Source organism: Ciconia boyciana, chromosome 3, assembly GCF_034638445.1.
Source record: "Ciconia boyciana chromosome 3, ASM3463844v1, whole genome shotgun sequence".
NCBI classification, from domain to species: domain Eukaryota; kingdom Metazoa; phylum Chordata; class Aves; order Ciconiiformes; family Ciconiidae; genus Ciconia; species Ciconia boyciana.
In genome coordinates, this window is record NC_132936.1 from 124,534,140 (window position 1) to 124,554,500 (window position 20,361).

Below are 20,361 nucleotides of genomic sequence, written 5' to 3' on the forward strand. Positions count from 1 at the left end.
CCCGGGCTGCCCGCCCTGGCCCTGCCTTTGCCGCCGCCGCCGGGGCGAGCTCGGAGGCCGCTCCCCCCCCCCACCCCCCGCCCTTCCCCGGACAAGCCGGGGACGGTCCCCGTGGGGCTGACCCCGCCATCGCCAGCCTCTCCGGCAGCGCCGGGGGCCAGCCAACCCCCCCTTTCCCCGGGCTGTCCGGGCCGAGGCATGCAGCCGCCGGCTTGCGGGGGGGAGGCGGCGGGGCGCGGAGCCCCCCCGGCGCGGGGCGGGCGGCAACGGGGCGGCGTTTCTGGGGTTAACGTCGTGCCTGGGGGGGGGAGCCCGGTCCTGCGGCCGGAGGTGGCCCCGTAAGGCTCCCCGTCACGGAGGCAGCGCCCCGGCGCTGGGGCTGGGGCTGGAGCGAACTCCCTCGCAAGAGCTGTTTGTTGACCACATTCACGTTCAGAGCCCTGAAGCTAAAAGCACTTTACACCATAAAATAAAAGCACTGTCTTTTTTTCTCAAAGGTTACGTCTGGAGGCCACGCTGCTCATACTTCATACAGAAAACTACTGAAAGGGCTATGAAATCCTCTATGATTTACACTCCCTCTCAGTGCATTAGGATATAGATCTACTCGACTCTAAAAATACTGTGGAGTTTCTAACCGACGTGAATATATGTGCATTATTTCAGAAAGTCTGTTAGAAAACTTGTCAACACATTATAAAGCATAAACCAGGACTTGGCCATTAAATACAGAGATCGGAGACAGGATATATACTGCAGGAAGTACCGAGAAAAGTCCCTCCATTCAAAAAAGGTCTATTAGCTAAAAGTTTACACACAATATACACCAAAGGGTTTAGGGAGAGCCCGTGGACCGTAATTACAAGGCATAAATGGAATCAGTAAGGGCTTTACGGTCCCCAACGCAGTTACCTGGGCTGCCAGAAAATAATTTTAATATTGTCATAATTTATTACCCACCGAAAGCCACATCAAGGATTGTAAATATAGTTACTTTGCGTCTGCGACTGCTCGTTAAACAGCCTCGTTCCCTTCCCCTAAAAATACAATCAAATACAAACCCACCTGCATTATTAATCTGCGGTTATGCCGTGTTAAAAATGTCTTCTGACTCCTTTTCTTTCTTGAGGTTTGTTATCTCCCTCCCATCACATGACAATGCGAAGCGCTGGGGAGGGGGGCGACGGGGGGAGCCCAGCACTATTGCGATATCAAATGCTGATATTAATCATTACCCAGCCAGGATGAAATACGGTTTTTAAGGCAGCGAGTTTCCATTTAATTCGAGGCATTTTACGGTGCTGGAATTAAGGGCATGCTAATGGTAGGAACATCCTCGCTGCCATTCATGAAAGCATCTGTAAAATTAGCTCCTGACGGTAGGTTTTAAGATGCGGTCTGGGAAGTCACCTCTGGAATCTCAAAGAGGGTGCGAGAATAAAACAGATCTAGTTGTAACCAAGTGCTTAATTTGCGATGATTTTTTTAAAGCAAATCAATGAAACGTTGCCTGTTATGTATCGGGAATAACCACAGACAGGTATTGTGGTGCGGGCTGCCTTCAGAGCGCGCACAGCTGCCTAATGGATGGGAATTCAGAGGACTGGTCGCTGTGAACCGCGGACCCTTTCCGGGGGAATAAAGTCATTACTTTTTGCATTGCAGCCACCTTGAAAAGCTTTGTACGTGCTATCCTATAGAAACCCAGTCCCGGCCAGGTCTCTCTCCCGTACGCGCACATGCCCCTTCACATACGCTTCGCACAGGAACGTACGGACGCCCGGACACGGCAGCCGCCCCCGAGAGGCGGCGTGAGCCCCCGAGCCGTGGGCAGCAGCACTCGGCACTTGCCACCGGGGCGGCGGGGCCCCCCGGAAAGTCGCGCAGGACAGCCACCTGCTCCCCACGCCCCCCCCAGCAGCCACGGGCCGCGTCCCCCGCTGCCGAGGTGACGGGCGTAGCCGGGCTCGCCCGTGCCCGTGTCGGGAGGAGGGGAGCGCCGGGGCTGTGACCGGCGGCGGGCGGAGCCGCGGGCGGGCTGGGGGGGGGGGAGCTGCCGGCGGGAAGCTGAAACCGTCCCACGCCGGAGCGATTCGCCCCGGCCTCTGACAGCTCCGCCGGCGGCGCGCCCGGGCTCGCCTCGCCAACAGGTCCCCGCCGGCCGGCTGCCGAGCCCCGGCCCCGCCCGCCCCCTCGGCTCCCCGGGCGGCGTCCGGGCGATGGCAGCTCTGCGCGTTAACATCTTTTCTTACAGTGGCGGGCGGCTTCTCGTCCCCCCTTGCCTCCCGGCCGGCTCTCTCCGCCCGCGGGGCCGCCCGGCGCTCGGTCTCTCCGCCTCCGTCCTGGGCACGGTTATCCCCCTCGCACTCCTGTCGCAGCCGCACTTTGCTCCCCACGCCCGTTCGCCTCCGGAGCTTATTTCTACCGCAACCTGATCCCTCCCCGTGCCGGCGGCGTCGGCGTCTCTCCGTGTGTTTTCGGCGAAGTTGCAGCCGCCGCTGCCGCATCCTTCCCAACTCCGGCCACTTCTCGGTGCCTCCCGCCGCCGCGGCTCTGCCCCCCCCGCCCTCCCCCGCTGCCAGCCCGCCGCCCGCGCCGCCCCGCCGCCGGCAGCCCCGCGTTTCGCTTTCGTTAGGAGACTGTCGCTGCGGGCAGGGCTCGGAGCGCCGCCGGGGGAGGGGGGCTGCGGGCTGGCGGGCGAGAGGAGCCCGCGGGGAAAGCTGCGAGGTCCCGTCGCCCTCCTCTCCCCCCCGCCCCGCTCCGCTCCGCTCCTGCGGCTGCTCCTCCCGTGCCTGCCGCTTCCTCGCTCGCCAAACTCCGCTCGCTTCTCCCCCGGCCCGCCCCGCGGCGAGGAGCCCGGCCGGGCGGCGGGGCGAGGCCCGCCGCTCCCCGCCGAAGTTTCCCGCGGGCCGGGCCCCCGCCGCCGCCGCCCCCCGGCTGCCGGCGGGGCCGCCGCCGCCGCCGCCGTCCCCCGGGGACGGGCCGCAGCTCCCGGGAGGAGGGGACTCCGCGGCTTGGCGGGGGGGGCGAGCGGGGAAGCCGGGAGCCGGATGGGGCGCCCCCCCCCCCGCTTTTTGGGTGGTCTCCGGCCCTACCTGGCTTCCCCCGGCTCTCCCGCCTCCCCGGCACCTCCCGCGGCCAGCCTGCCCCGCAGCCCTCGCTGCCTGCCTTCGCCTTCGCGGATGCCTGGGCTTTTGCAGCGGGGGTGTGCGTGCGCGTGCTGCCGCTGCCTGCCTGCCTGCCTGCCTGCTCCCGCTCTCTTTCCTCCCTTCTTTCTCCGCGGGTGCGCGTTCCGTCCCCCCCCTCGCCCCTCTCCCGGCTCCCCTCCCGCGCCCGCTCCTCCGCGGCCACTTGCGGGCCCGGCCGCCGCCCCCTCCGCCCCCGGCCCCCCGGCTCCATTGGGCAGCGTGCGCCGGGCGGCCGGTGCACCCCCTCCCGCCGCGCCCCCTCCCCTCTCCCCCCTGCGATCACTGTCCATTGGCTTGTCCTGCTCTCTTTTTCATGTCCAGCCCCTGATGAGTGTCCATTGGTGTTGCCTTCGCCTTCCCTCCTCCCCTCTCCCCGGCTTTGCCCTGCCCATGTTTTGTATGTCTCTGTCCATCCAGGCTCCTGACGTTCAAGTTCGCAGGGACGTCACGTCCGCACTTGAACTTGCAGCTCAGGGGGGCTTTTGCCATTTTTTTCATCTCTCTCTCTCTCTCCTTCTCTCTCTCCCTCTCTCTCCCTCTCCCTCTCTCTCTCTTTTTTTTTCCTTGCACAAAAAAAAAAAAAGCCATGACTGCTATCCCACAATTCATCTTCCCTGCGCCATCTTTGTATTATTTCTAATTTATTTTGGATGTCAAAAGACATTGATGAAGATATTTTCTCTGGAGTCTCCTTCCTCTCTAACCCGTCTCTCCCGATGTGAACCGAGCGACTCACAAGCCACCGAAGCCACCAACCCACCATGTCGCGCCGCAAGCAAGGCAAACCCCAGCACTTAAGCAAACGGGAATTTTCGCGTAAGTAACCCGGAGAGCAATTTATTTAATTTCCCCTTCACGGATTTAATTTTTAATTCGAGCGAGAGCGGGGGGGTGGGGGGGGGAGAGAAGGGGAAAAAAAAAAGTGAGCGCGAGTGAGCGAGTCGGGGAAAAAATGAACTCGGCGCCGGTCGGGATGATCAGCGTTCCGGGTAATTTCTGCCTCTCCGCTCTGAGCACCTGGATCACTTTTCTGCTCTTTCTCCGTTCCCCCGCCCGCCGGCGCGCACTCCCGCGCCCCCGCTCCGCTCCCTTCTCCCCGCTCCCCTCGCCTCCCGCTGTCCCCGCTCTTTGGCGGCAAGAGCGGCGGCTCTCGCCCCGGCGCCGGGAGAGGCGGCGAGCCGCCCCGCGCGGGCTAGGTGCGGGTCTGCCGGGGGCAGAACCGGCCGAAAGTGTCAAGAAATTCCTGCGGGAGCGGCGGGCTGCACGCCGGACGCCGTGGCCGGGCGGGCGGGAGCTGCGGGCGAGCGGAGCGGAGCGGAGCGGAGCGGGGAGAAAGTCCGGCGGCCGGAGCCCCTCCGCTGCCGGCGGGCTCGCCCCCTCGCCTCGCCCGCCCCGCGGCACCCTCCCGGGGGGGGAGAGCCGAGCCGAGCCGAGCCGAGCCGGGCCGCCTCCCTTTTGTTTCCGCCGCGGGGCGCGGGGCGGCCGTCCCGCCGCCCCCCGCTCCCCGCCGCCCCGGGCCGGCGCCGTGCGGGGCTCCGCCGCCCCGACCTCGCCCCGCGCCCGCCCCGCCGCCGCTCCGGCTCGGGCTGGGGCGGGGGGCGGCACCGGGCGGCGAGGGAGCCGAGGCGAGCCGCGCCGCGCCGGGAGGGATTCCCTCCTCGCCCTCGCTTCGCGTTCTCCCGCTCGCTTACTATTTTTTGGAAGATTTTCAAAAAAAAAAGTGGAAGTGGATTTTGATTGGGAAAAATCTCGTGTCTGAATGTTTACAAGCACCGCGTGTGCGGGGAGCCTCCTGCCAACAAACACAGGCGAGAGCGAGCCCGGGCTGAGCACACACGCACGCACACACACACACACACACGCACACGCACACGCTCGCACACACTCGCACCCTCACACCCGCGAACGGCCCTTTCTCGCCGCCGCATTTCAACCCCAAACCAAAGCCGCTCTCCCCGGGAGAGAAAAACCAAACCCCGAGCCCCACCACACCGTTCGCAACAAAAACTCTCCGGCTCCCTCCCTCCAGCCGCCACCACACACACCAGGGCTAGATGCAAGATAAGCGGGAGCGCTCTTTGCACAACAAAAGGCAACTCGAGCTGGAAAGGTTTGGGGCGAGGGGGGTGGGAAGGAAGGGAGAAAAAAAAAAAAATCCCCTTTTCCTCGGGGTGAGCTGGGGGGGAAGGGGAAACGCTGCATGCTTCTCCTCGCTCCTTTTCCCCCCCTTCTTTTCTTTTCCTTTATTTCTTTCTTTCTCTTTCCCCCATTCCTCGCGGCGGGTTTTGTTCCCTCCCAGGGATGGCAGAAAACCCAGGGCGATTTCTTCCTGCCAACGATCCCCGGCTCCCTCTTCCCTTCGCAAAAAAAAAAAAAAAAAACCCAACAAAACCCCAAACAAACAAAAACCCCCCCAACAACCCCAAACTTTACGCTGCGGTGTCTCTCCCCCACGGCTGCACAGACATTTCCAGCCAGGTTCGCACATGGAGCCCCTGAGCGAAGCGCTGGCTCTTTGCAGGCAGCCGCTCCGCTGCGGGCAGGGCCGGGCCGGGCAGCTCTGCCCTGCCCTGCCCTGCCCTGCCCTGCCCGAAGTTTTCCCTAAAACCCGGGGGGGTGTCGGGGGCTCAGTCCCTCGTCCCGTCCCGTCCCCCCCTCCGTCGTCTTCTCCCTCTTTCCCCGCCACTTCTCGGGGCTTGTCTTTTTTTTTTTTTTCCTTTGAATTGCCCGGCGCTGCCTTGGGGTAGGGGTCGCGACATCAATGGCACGCTTATGGGGGTGCGACCCCCCCGCCCTGAAATGGGGTACGGGGGGTCCTTTCCCCGGGAGTGGGGTGTGGGGAAAGGGGATCACGGTGGTGGCCGGGAGGCGGGGGGTGCTCCGACTCGGCCCCGGGGTCAGCGGAGTCGGGCGGGATCCCGGCGGCTCCTTTTCGCCGAGATACCCGCGGGCCGGCGCGGAGTTTCCGCACGCGTGGGGCGGGAGCGGCGGCTGGGACGGGCCCGGGGGGCTCCCTGCGGCGAGAGCCGCCCGCCCCGGGGATGGGGAAGGGGATGGGGAAGGGGGGGTGGGGGGTGGGCCGGGAGATGGAAGGTGGTGGTGGTGGTGGTGGAGGGGAGGAAAGGGAGGCCGGGCTGGGGGAGCGGGGAGCCGGGGGGATGCCGTGCCGGAGCCGGGGCGGCGGAGGCGGCGGGCGGGCTGCCTGCCCGTTTCGGTCGCTAGGAGGCACAGCGAGATCAAACAACCGGGCAGCCCCGCGAACTTGAACCTGGCCGGCTCCTCCGTTGCCTCCCGGCCGGCGGGAGGGGAGGGCTCCCAGCTCCCTCCCCTCCATATCCCCCCCCCCCCTTCTTCTTCTTTGTTCTTAATTTTGCGCGGAGTTTGCTTGCTCCGGGAGGCAGCGGGTGATGCTCGCCTTCCTCCTCCCCGGGTCCCCCCCCCCAATAACGTGTTGGCGGTTCCCATTGTACCCCCAAGTGCCCCCCTCCCCTCCCTCCTCCCTGCAGCCCACGATCCCAGGACGCAAACTTGGGATTCAACAGCCCCTCTCCATCCTTCCCACGGCACGGTGCGGGGAAATGCCCCGGCAGCGCGGATGCGCTGCCGGGGCATTTCCCCGCACCGTGCCGTGGCATATCCCCCCCATCCCGCACCTCATCATCACCCCCCGGTACCTCCTTTCTCCCGACACTCCAAAATCCATCCCGCTTTTGCCGGAGAGACGGTGCGGTTGTTTTGGTGACTGGGAACGGGGAAGAAGGGGGGAGTAGGAGGGCGAAGGGGGGAAGCTGAAAAGACATGTTGGTGGAAGGGCAATTTGCATGAAAAATAGGGACGGATGATTAGGGACCCAGGCAGGGAATTTTGATTGCCCCAGAATTAAAAGACGCATCCTGCAAATCAGTGGCAAGACCAGGTGAATTGTATTTTGGCGTTTTCTTTGTAAACCCGGTATTTTACCTTTTGTTGTAAAAGTAGCAGTAATAATAAAACCGCGTTTTTGCTGGCTCTGCCTCCATCAGGAGCCAAATGTTTTGCAGTGAAGACCGTGCCAGCCGTATTTCATACATTAGTATATAATTCTTGTTAATTAGCAATAATTTACGTTAAGAGCATAGAAAATGTTGAGGTTACGGGTTTTATATCTGTACATTTGATCGTCTTGTTATTTTCAAGAACTTTGCCTCCTATAAAATTAATTAGGTGAAATGTGGAGGTGTAATCAGCAACCTCTGAATTACCACTTCATTTCCTGGTTTTGATTGTAAATCAGCCCAGTCGGCACAGACTTTAGCAAAGTCTATTTTTGTTTAGCGCTACTTTTAACTGTCTGGTGTCGAAGCAGCGGGTTACCTTCCCCTGCTAAATAATACTGACAGCGTCAGAAAGAAATCAGGCCGCGGGAAAACATTATAATTGAGTAATGATTATGCAGAGCTCCTCGCTAAGCCAGTTGTAAGGGGAATACGGGTTATTCTGTGCCTTTTGCTGCGGAGAGTTGGTGAGCTAGAAGTTAGATTTGCAAAATACCTTTGTCTGCGGCGTGCAGCGAGCTACTGGTGGAATGAGTCCTGCAATAATTTACTCCCTCGGTCCGAACGCAAGGAAGGGCTGGGGAGAAAAACGCCATGCCCAGCAATCCCGCAGAAACACCCTGCTCCTCTCCCGGCTTCCCGAGGAGTGTGAAATGCACGTTGTGTGTCTGATCTTGTCGGTCTGTAAGTTTAGAAGAAAACCCCAGCGATTAAGACATTGTTTTTATTAATACGAATGTAACCTTCATATTCCTGTGGTTGACCTTACGTTAAATTAGAAGTAGTACTAGAGGCAAGAAATGATGGACTGGATCCCCGTGTCCTAGTTGGAGCTGAGGTACGGCGAGGTAGTGTGCTCTTTCAATATTATTTTACGCAGCACAACTGGGAGCTACTCCAGATCTTCCTCCTCAATATTCAGCCTAGGTAGGGTTGAAATAAATTTAACCTGAGTTCACTGGATTTTTGCACTTTATCAAAATCAGTTCCAATATCGTGCAGTCAAATTAAAATCTATTTTTTGATTCTCTGTGGCTTTAAGTTCATTAAATGTGAAATTGGCAGCCAGCTAAAGAAGGTCAGGCTGATTAACTGTTTAGGAGGTGTATTCTGTCTCACTTGCGTTACCTGCCAGCGTTTGGAGGTGGGTTGTATTTGTAGTACCCTCTCCTCCTGCTCGTTGCTGTTGGCGTGCGTGTTGTATTGCGCAGGTAGAGGAATACCAACACGCTGCTGGTATTTTTTTTTTTTTTTTCCTCGTGAAAGGCAGTGGTGATGGTGACTGCACACAGATCGCCAAGGCATTTCTCTGCAAACTTAACCAAAAAAAAAAAAGCCAGCAGAAAAGAGAGTCGCGTCTGCCTCGTTAGAGCATCCACTGACGATTCTGTGAGCAGAAATAGCCTCCTAATGAAGCTTTTTGGAGCTCATTCAGAAAATTTGTCAACTTTGACAGCATTAGGCAAGGTATTTTGAGTTTAAAGAAGGCACTTCTCACTGTTGCGAGGAAATGTGGCAGTCGCTTGGCCACGCTGATTTTTAGATGCTGAGGGCCACCAGTGCTAACACGTTCAAGATAATTTAGGCATTCCTTTATTTCAGGATGAAAAAGGAAAAATGACTGATGGCCTTGTTTCCTTAAGTACTAAAAAATATCCCATCTAGCTCATCTCTCTGGGTGGAATCGGTCGTGAATTTGATGTTTATTTGAATCCTGAGGAGTAGCTGAAAAGTGAGAGGTGCCTCCCCCCGCCCCGTAGGCATTTCTGCTGCACTCGCTTTTTATAATTTTGGTTTCTGCCATTTATTTATTTATTTGTCTCGTCGTCCCGTCCGTCCCCCCCCGAATAACTCCCAGCTTTCAAATTTTAAAATTGGAAGCCGCAAACGGGCCGATAGGGATAGTGACACAAATACATACGTTTACGTATGCACGTGTGTTGTAAGGGCTGTATGTGCCGCGTGTGTCGGTGCCTGGGTCTGTGCGGCCATGCTCTGGGTCTGGCTCGCCCTCTCTTTTCTTTGACACACGCACGCACGCTACCTGCACGGCCCGTAGAGGGAAGATGCGGTATCTATATGTCGAAACACCTTTTGTCTGCACCCGCACCCGCATAGTTCAGGCTTCTAAATTTTAGAAAGTAGGTCTGGCTGGTGGAAAATACACACCCATGTGTGCGTGAGAGAGTGCGTGCAGTGCTCTTAGCCTTGAATTCATATACATAAATAATACAGCCGGCAATAAAATGCCGTATTCGCTTCTCTTCGTAGTGCCACAAGAGTTTTGCAGTGTATTCTTTCAGCCTATTCATTTCATTTTACCACCGAATCGTTCAATTGAGTCAGAAATTTGTCCTCGTGTAGGAACACAGAGACAGTTGCAGTGCTCGCTCTCCGAGTTCTGCATGCTACAGCTGCTTCTGCAAAATCTCTTCCCTGTAACTGATGAATTCATCTCCTCGCTGCCGTGCTAATAGCCGTGTTGCATGGTTGGGGGGGAGCAGGCGGACGTCGTGAGCAGGGTGTAATATTCATGAAGAGGGGCCTCGGCGCGTTCCTTCCTTCCCCCCCCCTCCAGCGCCCGGTGCCTTTCCCGAGAGCTCTAATGATTCTCCTTTTGTTTCTCAAACTGCAGCCGAACCTCTTGAAGCCATTCTCACTGATGACGAACCTGAACATGGCACATTGGGAGCTCCGGAAGGGGACCACGACCTCCTCACTTGTGGCCAGTGTCAGATGAACTTCCCGTTGGGGGACATTCTTATTTTTATTGAGCACAAACGGAAACAATGCAACGGCAGTCTCTGCTTAGAGAAGGCTGTGGATAAGCCACCTTCACCCTCACCAAGTGAGCTGAAAAAAGCATCCAATCCTGTGGAGGTTGGCATCCAGGTTACGCCAGAGGATGACGATTGTTTATCAACGTCATCTAGAGGAATTTGCCCTAAACAGGAACATATAGCAGGTAAATTAAAGCAAGGAGAAGTGTTTGCGAGTTTATTTCCGTTTCAGTTGCAACGTAGCGTGTTCGCAGTTGTAAACTGCTGTGTCTGTCTCTCTGTTCTGCTCGCCGTGACGGCCGATGTGTTAAATACCCTGCCTTCGGTTAGTGGTGAGCGCACAACCGGTATTTCCTAGTGCCTGCGCAGAGGCAGGATCAACAGGCACGTGCCGTGCCAGCCGGTATTTCTAACAGTATTGTTTGAGGCTGCTCTCGTGATTTGCCTGTATTGTAGTCACCGTCTCCCGGTGTCTCGCCTGCCGTAGCGCTGCAGGAGGAGATTTCAGAGCCTGCCACGCGATAAAGCGAGGAGCTTTCGAGTCTTTGGCAAAGTCAGGGGTGAAAGAGTTAACCGAGCATCAGCCAGCCTTGGTTCCATATTGGCTGTCAGCGTATGGACTGTAATTAAACACAGCCCCATGGCAAAGTGACACCACCGACCTTGACTTTAAGATGCCATTTTCGACTGGCCAGGCCAGAGTAGAGAGGGCAGTTGCTGAAGCGCACAGACATGCTTATTCGAAAAGTTTAAGGGCATGTTGGAAATTTCAAAAGGTTGGTTTGACAGGAAAGGCCGCTCTCTGCAGCCTGCCTCCTCAGCCAAATGATAAATGCTTCGCTGTGCTCTCTCTTGTCTCTGATGTGGTTTTGACAGATGTATCTTGATTTTGTTTGCGGTTTACACAACCACACGTCAGCCGTACAAATGTCCAAGGCAGAGTTCTGTTTTGTGCAACAAACAATATGAAATGTAATTTTAAAAGAAAGGGTAAATAATTCCATTTCTTAGCATCATTTTTTTTCTTTTTAAACCAGAAAGGCTATTCATCGTGCAGATCTTTTCACAAATGCGGTTAAAAAAATAGAGCGTACTACGTGAAAGAAAATCAAGAGCCTTGGGAGTGTAACAAGGCACGCTCTGCTTTTAAAATCCTGCTAGTAAACAAGAGTACTACCCATTTGCAGTGAGTGTTGCAAATCACTTCAAACCGCGCCAATGCTACCGGTCGAAAAAGGCGAGACTGCGGCGTATCAAAACCAGCAAATGCCTGAACCGGTTTCAAACCCCCCCTGCCAGCGATGTTTGGGATGTGGCACTGCCGGTACCTCTCTTCGGGGAGCCCACAGGACCGCTCAGGGTTGTCAGAGGTGCAGTGCATCATCGCATGATGTGCTGGAGCTTGTCTTGGGCTTGCTTTGGCCACAAAGTTAAACCATGATAGGGCGGTAGGTGCTGGGAGGTTCAGCGCGGGACTCCCCCAGCCTCCCTGGCCTCCAAACCGGCCAGCAAATCACGCTGGAGAGCTGTAGTTTTGAAGGTTTTGCGGTGGCGGCAAATATGTGTCAGTGTGCGTGTGTCCGTCTGTGCACGCATATGTATATATATATATGCAAAGCCATGTGCGTGCACATGCATACGTCATATGGATGAATATATACTGTTTCTGCAGAGTAATAAGTATGACTTCGAGTACATGTAGATATGTATGTTTAAGAGGAAGCAGAGGCTCAGCTACTGCTAAGCTACATTTTGAATGAGACTTAAAAACCCCAATAATTCCGCATATTGCACTTCCCAGCCACGGATGTTAAAGGTGGTTTTTTTTTTTTTCCTAGACTGGTAGAGGGCAGTGCCCATTTCCATGTGCTGCCTGCGATCTGATGGAAAACGAGAAGTGTAGGGCATGATTAATGAAGCGGGAGCCTGGCAGAAGGGATTTGTAGTCTTCCGAGCTCTGGAGCCATACTAAATCACCAAATATGGAGGAGCGGTAGTATGATGTAACGCTGTATTTACGTACGGCGCCGCTCTGTTGAAAAGACAAAACACAGTATCTGTCAAGCAAGAATTAAACCCGCTTTCCTCGCTGTGGTCCCAAATAGGTCCCTCAGCCAGAGGGACGGCCCTGCCGGGGAGTTCTGCACGAGGGGAAGCTCCTCAGCTGAGGGTTTTGCTCTGGCACTCGTTCGGCGCGGGAGACTCGGCGAGCCAAATCACGCTTTCGCGTGGCGCGGGTGACGTGAAGCGAGCAGGATTTGGCCTCGCGCGATGGCACGGGGCCGTTAATTCAGAAAAGGCTGTGGTTTTAACTGACTTTAAATGGTCGGGTGAGCAAAGGGCAGTGGGTAAGGAGAGGTGCACGTCGGCAGGGGCCTGATCCTGCTTGCTCTTACACACGGGGATCGCCTTTGCTGTGCAGGTGGGCCTGGCTGGGAGCGGGCTCGGGTCCGTGGTGCAAGCCACGAGCACTGTTGCGAGTAGAGACCGAGCTGCAGTTGTCCAGGCATCTCCCACCCCGAGTTTTCTGCGCGGTGGTGCCCAGCTGTGCCTGCAGATGGAATGTCCAGGAGCACAGGTCTTCTCCTGCAGCTCCCTGGCCGGGACGGAGCCGAGGGGTGCTGGGGTCCCCTGCTTGTTCCCAGTGGTGAGAAATGCAGCTGGGCCGTGGGAGGGGAGAAGCAGCACCAGGAGTTACAGGGTCTTGCACTGTTCCTCCCCTTCGTGTTTTCATCTCCCCTTTCACTTGGATGAGTTTAGCTCCCTCGTATCCCAAAGAAGTGTGGCAATAGGCTGGAGTGACCCATTGCTTGTAGCCAGGAGTCTGCGGGGTCCGGCAGTAAAATTACCAGCGAGGGTCTTGGAGTGAGCTGTGGAGTTCAGGTTTCTGGAAGGCCCCTGGAGTGAACCTCCAGGCTCTTCCAATTCTGGTATTTTATATCTGATTTCTGTGCAAGAATGCAAAATGCAAAAAGATATGAGTGTGTAATTAAAAAAAAAAAAAAAAAAGGACAGAGGCTGCCTTTAGAAAAATATACAGGAGTTGAGTGAACTGATTCTTTCTGGTAAGAGACCAGAAAATAGGTATTTAGTAGCAATGTAAAAATGTCCCCAGTTAGTTGTTGGGCTGAAAGAGGTGTTGCAGGTTAGCTCTGGATACAGAGGTGCTACAGGTTAGCTGTGGATACGGAGGTGCTGTAGCTTAGCTCTGGATGCACTGTGTGCTCTGTCCGCAGTTTTGTAGCCACTAAGTTGGTGTGTTACAGTAAAAGATCGTCTTAAGATAAGTAATGGTTAAGGATCGGCTCATCTAAAGACAAGGAGGGAGGCAGCGAGTCATTCAAATGCGGGGAGAAATGGTGTCTATTTTAGCCGTCGATAGGCTGCTCTTTATCCTCACCGTTTTCCAGAGACGGGGATGATTACAAGAGCTTATATGTATGTGTGCAACCTGTGCAGTAGCTGTGAGATCCATATAGGTGCAGGCATGCGTACCTGTCTCTTCTGTGTGGGTGTCTGCCTGCGCGTAGCTTTGACTTGCTATAAAATTTTGAGTGATGCTGATCCAGCGCTATGGCTGAAATGTCATAAATTTAACTGAAAATTAATAGGATATGTTGTGTGGGTCCAATGAGGCAGCTTTCATCAATATGTATGTCAAAGCCTCACCACCAGATACCGGCAGCCCGTGATTTGCAGTGAGTGCTACGGCAGGGCTTTAGTTATCCGCTCTCATATTTTACAATAGGGGGAAATATTAACTGAAGTATCTAGAGATCAGTGAATGTAAAATTGCTGTTCACTTATTGAAAAGGCTGAAGAAATATTTCTCGTCCGTCGGTGTCGGGCTTTAGCGGGTTGTTTGTTGAATGTATAAATCCGAGGGAATTAATGAAAGGTTGTTTTTTGGGTGAGGAAGGATCTTAAATGTTACTTGGATTCAGTTGGAGGAACACTTTGGAGTGCTGCTGCATATTCCCCTTTATAATGCCGAGTGTGTATCTGCGGATGCCGTATTTACTGTACAAAGAGGGGAGGAGGAGGGGAGGTCATTTTTACTGCTCGAATCCTTTCTTCTCAAGCTGCTTGTGGCATTCAAATAAAATACGTGGGAAAATAACGTAAGAAAAACCTCTGTCTGCAGTAATCGGGGGGAAGGTGGACATAATTTGGTACTAAATTTTGGACCAAGTGCATTTGACTATTACAGTTCTCAGGAGTTAATGTCTTTGAGTAGTCATTACACCGCAGAAATTTTCTTGCGCTGTTATTAGTAGTTGCCATTATAATTCTGTAGGTTCTAAATTGCAATTCCGTATTATTTTGTTTCGTTCCGGAGGCAAAAAATTATTGACGTCTGCATTGAATAGTTAGCATTGCATCTGGACAGTAAGATGAAAGCTTGAAAAAAAGGGGGGGAAAAAGGAATATGGAAATATTTTGGAGTCACATTCTGCCGGCTTTCCCCATACAAAGAAACAGAGAGCATAGACTGGGTAAAATAGTCACAGGCAGGAAAAATTGTGAGGGTGCTACCCAAAGGCTCCCGCTCCTGAGATTCGGAGCCCTGCGTACAAGCTGTATTTGTAAATAAGACAGAGAAAGGTTGTGAACCGGCAGCTTGGCTGTTTTGTCAAAGTACAATGTCAGAGAAACTCTTTCTAAGACAAATTGTAAATAGAAGTGTCACGATGATTGCATGATTGAGCTCTAGAAGTGTCTTGCAATTGTTGGCATTGTCAGAAGACTTTTGAAAGCTTAATTAAAGGCGGTGGCCTGTGCGGCTGTGAAATTTACTTCTCGGGGGGGGGGGGGGGTGTAAAAAATGTAGGGGGATCAAAAAGTTGCTCTTAACACTACTCGCGTGGGGATTTGGGGAAGAGTCAATAGTTTCTCTGCTTTCCCCGTTGCCTTTTATAAATAACATTTTTTGAAGAAGCAAACACGTGATACCAGTATCATCCTTTGTACGAGGTAAAGATTGTGTTAGTTTTCCGATTCCCTGCTGTTACAGACAGTTAATGTAAAAATGGCTCTTTATTGGAAACACAAATACGAGTTCACTCGAAGCAGAGAAGCGGGGTAGAAAGTTTTCCTCTGCCTCGGCGTGATCCTTCCAGGGGAGCATCAGACTGTTGTGGTGCCCTGAATCTTTCTGGTTTTTTGTTTCCCGCAAATCAGATCTTCTGGTTTAGAGGATGAGAACTATGTTTTGCATTCTTTCTCCTATTGTATGGGACCTTTAGTTGTGGAGCTCGCCATGGGCTGAAGCATCGCTGCATCCAGAATGCTTGTGGTTGGAGAGGCAGCCAGGCACGCGTTAAACTTCGTATAGATCTGAAAAGGTGCACGTTAGCATCACGTGCCGAAAGCTTTGAAAATAATGCGCGTAATAAACGTAAGGCTCTGTGCAGCGAGTCCCAACAACGAATGCCGGGCGATGGAAACTGAGGCAGGGAGTAAATTAAACACCTTCAAATAATTAGCCTGGTGGGAGAAATAAAGTCTTCCCTAAACATTCCCATAAGTTGGTAATGCCTCTTTTAAAGAGGAGGAGGCCTATTAGCATCACCCCGTTTTGTATATGCAACCCTCAGCCCACGAGCTCTTTCTTATTTCATTCAAATAATAAAGACGATTAAAGAGGCTTGCGAGGCAGCGTCAGGCAACGGGAGTTCAGCCTCCAGTTGTTTGCCTGCACGCATCCTCATTACAGAAATTTTTTGGACAAAATTCCCTTCAAGCTTTGGTCTGTTTTTATATCCAATAGTACCAGCTTTGTGCAATAAAAGGCGTTTAGCATCAAGCTGGACATGGCCTGGCACGGTGCCACTTGGGTGGTTTTTTGTTTTTTTTTTTTTCTTTTTTTTTTTTCTTTTAGCTAATCGCTGAGGATCTCTCGTTACCTTTCTGCTTGTTGTGATTTTGTTCGGGTCACGGTGCTGCCAGCGATGTCGCGAGTCCAAGGAGGTCGTCTTCTCAGCCTGGCAGGCATCTGAACGCAGCTTCCATCCGGGAGGGCTCTATTTTATGTGTCAGCTTTGGGGATATTGCACAAGTTCATAAAATACGCCAAGCTCATATATTTTAATACATTAAAACCTATATTCATACTGGTAGCATGGCCCTAAAATTAACCATTGGTTGTTTTTTTTTTTTTCCCCTGGGCTAATGAACATATTTTATCTCACTTTGTACGAACGCAGTAGCTCCGGCCTGCCTCCTGGTAACGTTGGGCATAGCGGGTTTGGGCTCACGATGGTTGATATCAGTCCGTGGATTGCTCTGATTTATTACATACTCTTAAAAATAACAGGCACATTAATGGACCTACAAACCGCCCAAGCGGTTGGGATGATCTGTTCTCCATTTCATAATGAATTTCCATGAAACTCGGTTTGCTCTTTAGGGCCCCCATCCTGGGTGCGCTTTGCCCTGCCAGACACGGACCGAACAGCACCTGCGCGCTTAAATGCTTGCAGGAGCTGGACCGGCGACTGTGGACCCTCGTGGATAGGCAGACCACAAAGCGCTCACATTATTCAAACCCTCCTGTGTTAATGCCAAACCCATTTTGAAGCCCATAAACATCCTCCCGATCTTCCTAATCAGGTTTAGTATGCACCGCATCCCGCGCGGGGTGCAGCGAGTTTGTTTCCCAACCTTTATTGGCCAGCTGCACTCGCTGTGCATCTTTAAAATATTTCAGCGAGGCTTTTCGCTCTTCTTCCGCGAGGGCTGGTAACTTGGTGGCTGCTCCCCGGCTCATTCTTCATTCGGAGGTGGCATTGCCTCGGGTTGGCAAGGGAAAGGTTTGCGGTGTGGGGTGTGGTGAGGTCAGCCCCGATCCCAGCAGGGAATTTGTGTTCTTCATTTGCCTTTACAATCGGAGCACAGCTACTGTACCTTGGAGCAGCTCTCAGGTGTGAGCTCAGATGGGCGCATGTAAATGTGCTGTCAGATGCAACACAGGAATATTAATGTTTCCTCACCACCACGCTATAATAAAGCTGTACACGGCCAGCTTAATATGCAGCCGGGCTGGGGAATTGTATAAAACTTCGATAGCCTAGCGTGAATGACAGCGGTGGAAAAAAATACTCAATATGCCACAGTTTGCATTCTTGTTTGCCTTTGATCTAAAGCAAAATGAAAACATCCACTTCTTTCCCTCCTTGTTTCCTATAGGTGTTCTTCCTCGGCAAAATTGGCTAGTAAGTAAGGAAAGAAAACGAAGTATTGGGGTGCAGCGCAGAATTATTTGAAGCACATTAACGCCAGCCTGCTGGGGGTGTAATTTTTCCAAGTACTAGCAAACATTTATTTTTTATGCTTGGGATCGTTTGCTTTGCGTTTCATTCTTTTTTAGTGTCTGGGTCTGGTCGAAACAAAGAAAATAGATTCACCACAAACAGGGGCTGGAGCCCCCTTTGCCCCCCGGCTGCAGCCGCAGCCCAGGCCGTACATCCTCTTCACAGAGGTTTCATTTGCATCTTCTTCTGGGCTCAAATCTTCAGCTCCATCCAAAGGTGTCTGTTTTTCAGCGCAGCTACGTTAGAGGATTTTTAATAATGTGCTCATTTAACTGAATCAACAGCTGTCAGGAGCGGTTGTAGTAAATCCACAAAATGCACAAAGAAAAATACATACGTTTCCTGAAACAAAACACTTGAAACAAATTGGCTGCCAAAAAAAGCTGCTGAATTCTGGGTTTGCAGACAGTGCACCAAAGTGTTTCTTCTCTCTGCTCTCCCCGGAGACCTCTCCCCGCTTGCCTGCTGCAATTCTGCTGGAACTTTTTACCTGAATAGGTTGCTGTTAAAAAACCCACCACTTTCCCCTGTTTGATGGGTGCGGAGCTCAGCTCGAGCTTAGATTTCTGTGTTTCGCACTACATAGCTAAAACACTCAAGACTGGAGCAAGAAGCAAAAACCAAATAACTGCGTTACCGTCAAGGAAACGAGGCTTAATATCCCTGTGAAATAGCTGTCGAGGAGGAGCAGTGCTTCAACTCTGCCCTTCCAGGTAGGCGTTGTCAGGGTGGTACTGAGGCCCGAAGCAGCTTCAGAGGGTGCTGAATTCGCACCGGAGCGGGTGCTGGTGGAGGGAGACCTGGGGAGCTTTGGTCAGTCAAAACCGAGGACTTTCTGCTTCTATCCTCCCCCTGCTTTGCATAAGTGCTGAACAATTACACCTACAATTTGATCTCAGCTTCAGATAGAAAAACCTCTGCCTAAATAAACAATGGAATTACTGCTGAACAACAAAGGCTTAAAGAAGAGCCCTGCCTTCAGTGGTGTTATTATTGTTGCTGTGGATATTATTATTATTGTTATTATTATTATTACTACTACTATTACTACAACTGTTCCCTTCTTTAAATAAACACACATTACAATTCCTCACTCCTTAGGAAGTAAGGAGTTTAATTTTGCATTCATTGCTCACTTAATTGATTTAGCAGGCAGCAAAATATAAAATGCAAAAATAAAAATCCCCCCCCCCACTGCCTGCCCCCTCCCCTTTCACAGCAATTAATTTGTCACCCGGCATTACTTTGCTACAGCATCACAGCTGTTTTTTTTCGGACATTGCATGAATCATCTGGGTTTCGTTGCATTTTAGCTACTGAGTTTGTTCTTTCTGGAATAAGAGAATATACCAGCAAAACTGTCGTGCTTCAGCCAGGGCACCGCAAGTGCGTGGAGCATTTACTGCGTGAGGGTGGCCAACGCCTTTGCACCGTGTTTTCTCTATTATCGATGCTCATTTTCATATTTAGGAAATAGTTGTTGTGCAGAGAGAAACAGTAGTTGGGGAGCCTTGTTCTCTTTGAGGAGGTAAAACCCAGTGGGAATTGTGAAAAAGATTTGGAAGAAGAGAGTATTACCTCCCGAAAGATTATTTAGAGGCTGTATTATTTTGTAATAAACTATAAACTGTCCTGTGTTAAATTTGTGTTACGTTAGAAAAAAATCAATAAGGAAAAATTAAATTCTGATAAAGATACTCTTGGATCTTTGAAAACAACTGCTGTCCTTTTAACTAAAACATTTGAGGAGCTTCAAAGAGTATGTATTTCTTCTGATCTTAGAGCTGTGTGACTGGTAGCAGGGAAAAAAAAATCTTATTCTACATACAAGTGGATTGCTTAACAAGTCAGCACAGACACATACTTGTTTGTACAATAGAGATAAAAATTCCTGTATAAAAATAATTCAGTTGCTGACAGCAGGCATTGTGCTGGGGCTGCCTCTTTTGTGTTGGCCGGGGGTCAGGGACCACGGCTCCCACTTTCTGCCGGGGGGAGGCTGTCACGATCGCTTGCTGGAGCCTGGAAATAAGTTAATTGCTTTATTTTAAGGAGTACTCAGAGCCCAGTGGTGTGGTTTCTACGTCCGTGCGCCGTCTCCGGAAGCAGTGAAAGAAGGGGGGGAAAAAATCTCCTAATGGGGGAGATGACTTGAAGGCAGCTTGGGGGAGACGTGGCCTTCAAGAGCTCAGCGACCCGGCGGTAGTTTCTAGACTTTTGGTTTTAATCTCATTCCGATTTATGCTGTCACATCCCGTATCGGCCCTGGCTGAACTCTCCTCGTGTGAAGTAATGTTGGCGTTGGGGGGAATCGGTCAAAACCGGGGACTCGTGGCTGATACAGATGTTTGCTGGTGCGGCTTTCGCGCGGCGCCGGGTCCTGTTCCATCTACTAAATGTTAAAAACGTGGGGTGTTAGCATGGCCCCGGGCATCCTCTTTTTCGCTCTGCAGGGGCGCAGGTAAGATAAGCCATGAGACTGGGGAAGGCTTGAGGGGGTGGGAATAGAAATTATTTGAACCTTCGTCTATCCTGCCAAGTCGGGGTGCCGGGGAGGCGGGCGGCGCAGCCTTCCTTCCCCAACCTCCTCCTGCCCCTGGGGTCACTGTCAAGGCGGGGGTCCCCTCCCCTGCCGTCGGAGGTGCGGCAGGATCAGGCCCCGACGGGGCCGACGGAGAGCGGAGCCAAGTTTGCGAGCGGCTGCCGGCGCTGAGCGGTCCCCCCACAAACTCCTCTTGCTCTCCCTCGGCGGTGGCTTCGCTCCCTGGGAGCGAAGCGACTTTCTCGGTGGCACGCTCCGGTGCGGAGATCTTTTCATCCCTCCTTTTTAAATGCAGCGAGTTCCTAAAATTAATGCTGCTGCACTTTGATGAAAATAATGTTTTTATAATACATTTGCTGTTTACACGGAAGATGTGACTTGAGGGGAAAAAGGCTTTTTTGGAGGGTGGCGGAAATCTTGTTAATCTGCTCTCGGAGAGCGGCACACAATACTGCCTATGAGCAAGTCTGTGCTGCTTTTGATAAATTACCATGTTTAGAGATA

At 52.7% G+C, this 20,361-nt stretch overlaps 1 protein-coding gene across 4 annotated transcripts in view; it reads left to right on the forward strand.

Annotated features, from left to right (window-relative positions):
- Positions 1-3,600: 3,600 nt before the first annotated feature.
- The window catches only part of BCL11A (BCL11 transcription factor A), a 74,423-nt gene continuing 57,662 nt past the window's right edge, over positions 3,601-20,361 (forward strand). For all 4 annotated transcript variants that reach the window (XM_072857515.1, XM_072857512.1, XM_072857514.1 and 1 more), the window contains exons 1-2: positions 3,601-4,004; positions 9,858-10,187. In XM_072857515.1, the coding sequence (XP_072713616.1) occupies positions 3,950-4,004; positions 9,858-10,187 (385 nt within the window). In that variant the 5' untranslated portion in view covers positions 3,601-3,949. The remainder of the gene's footprint in view (positions 4,005-9,857; positions 10,188-20,361) is intronic.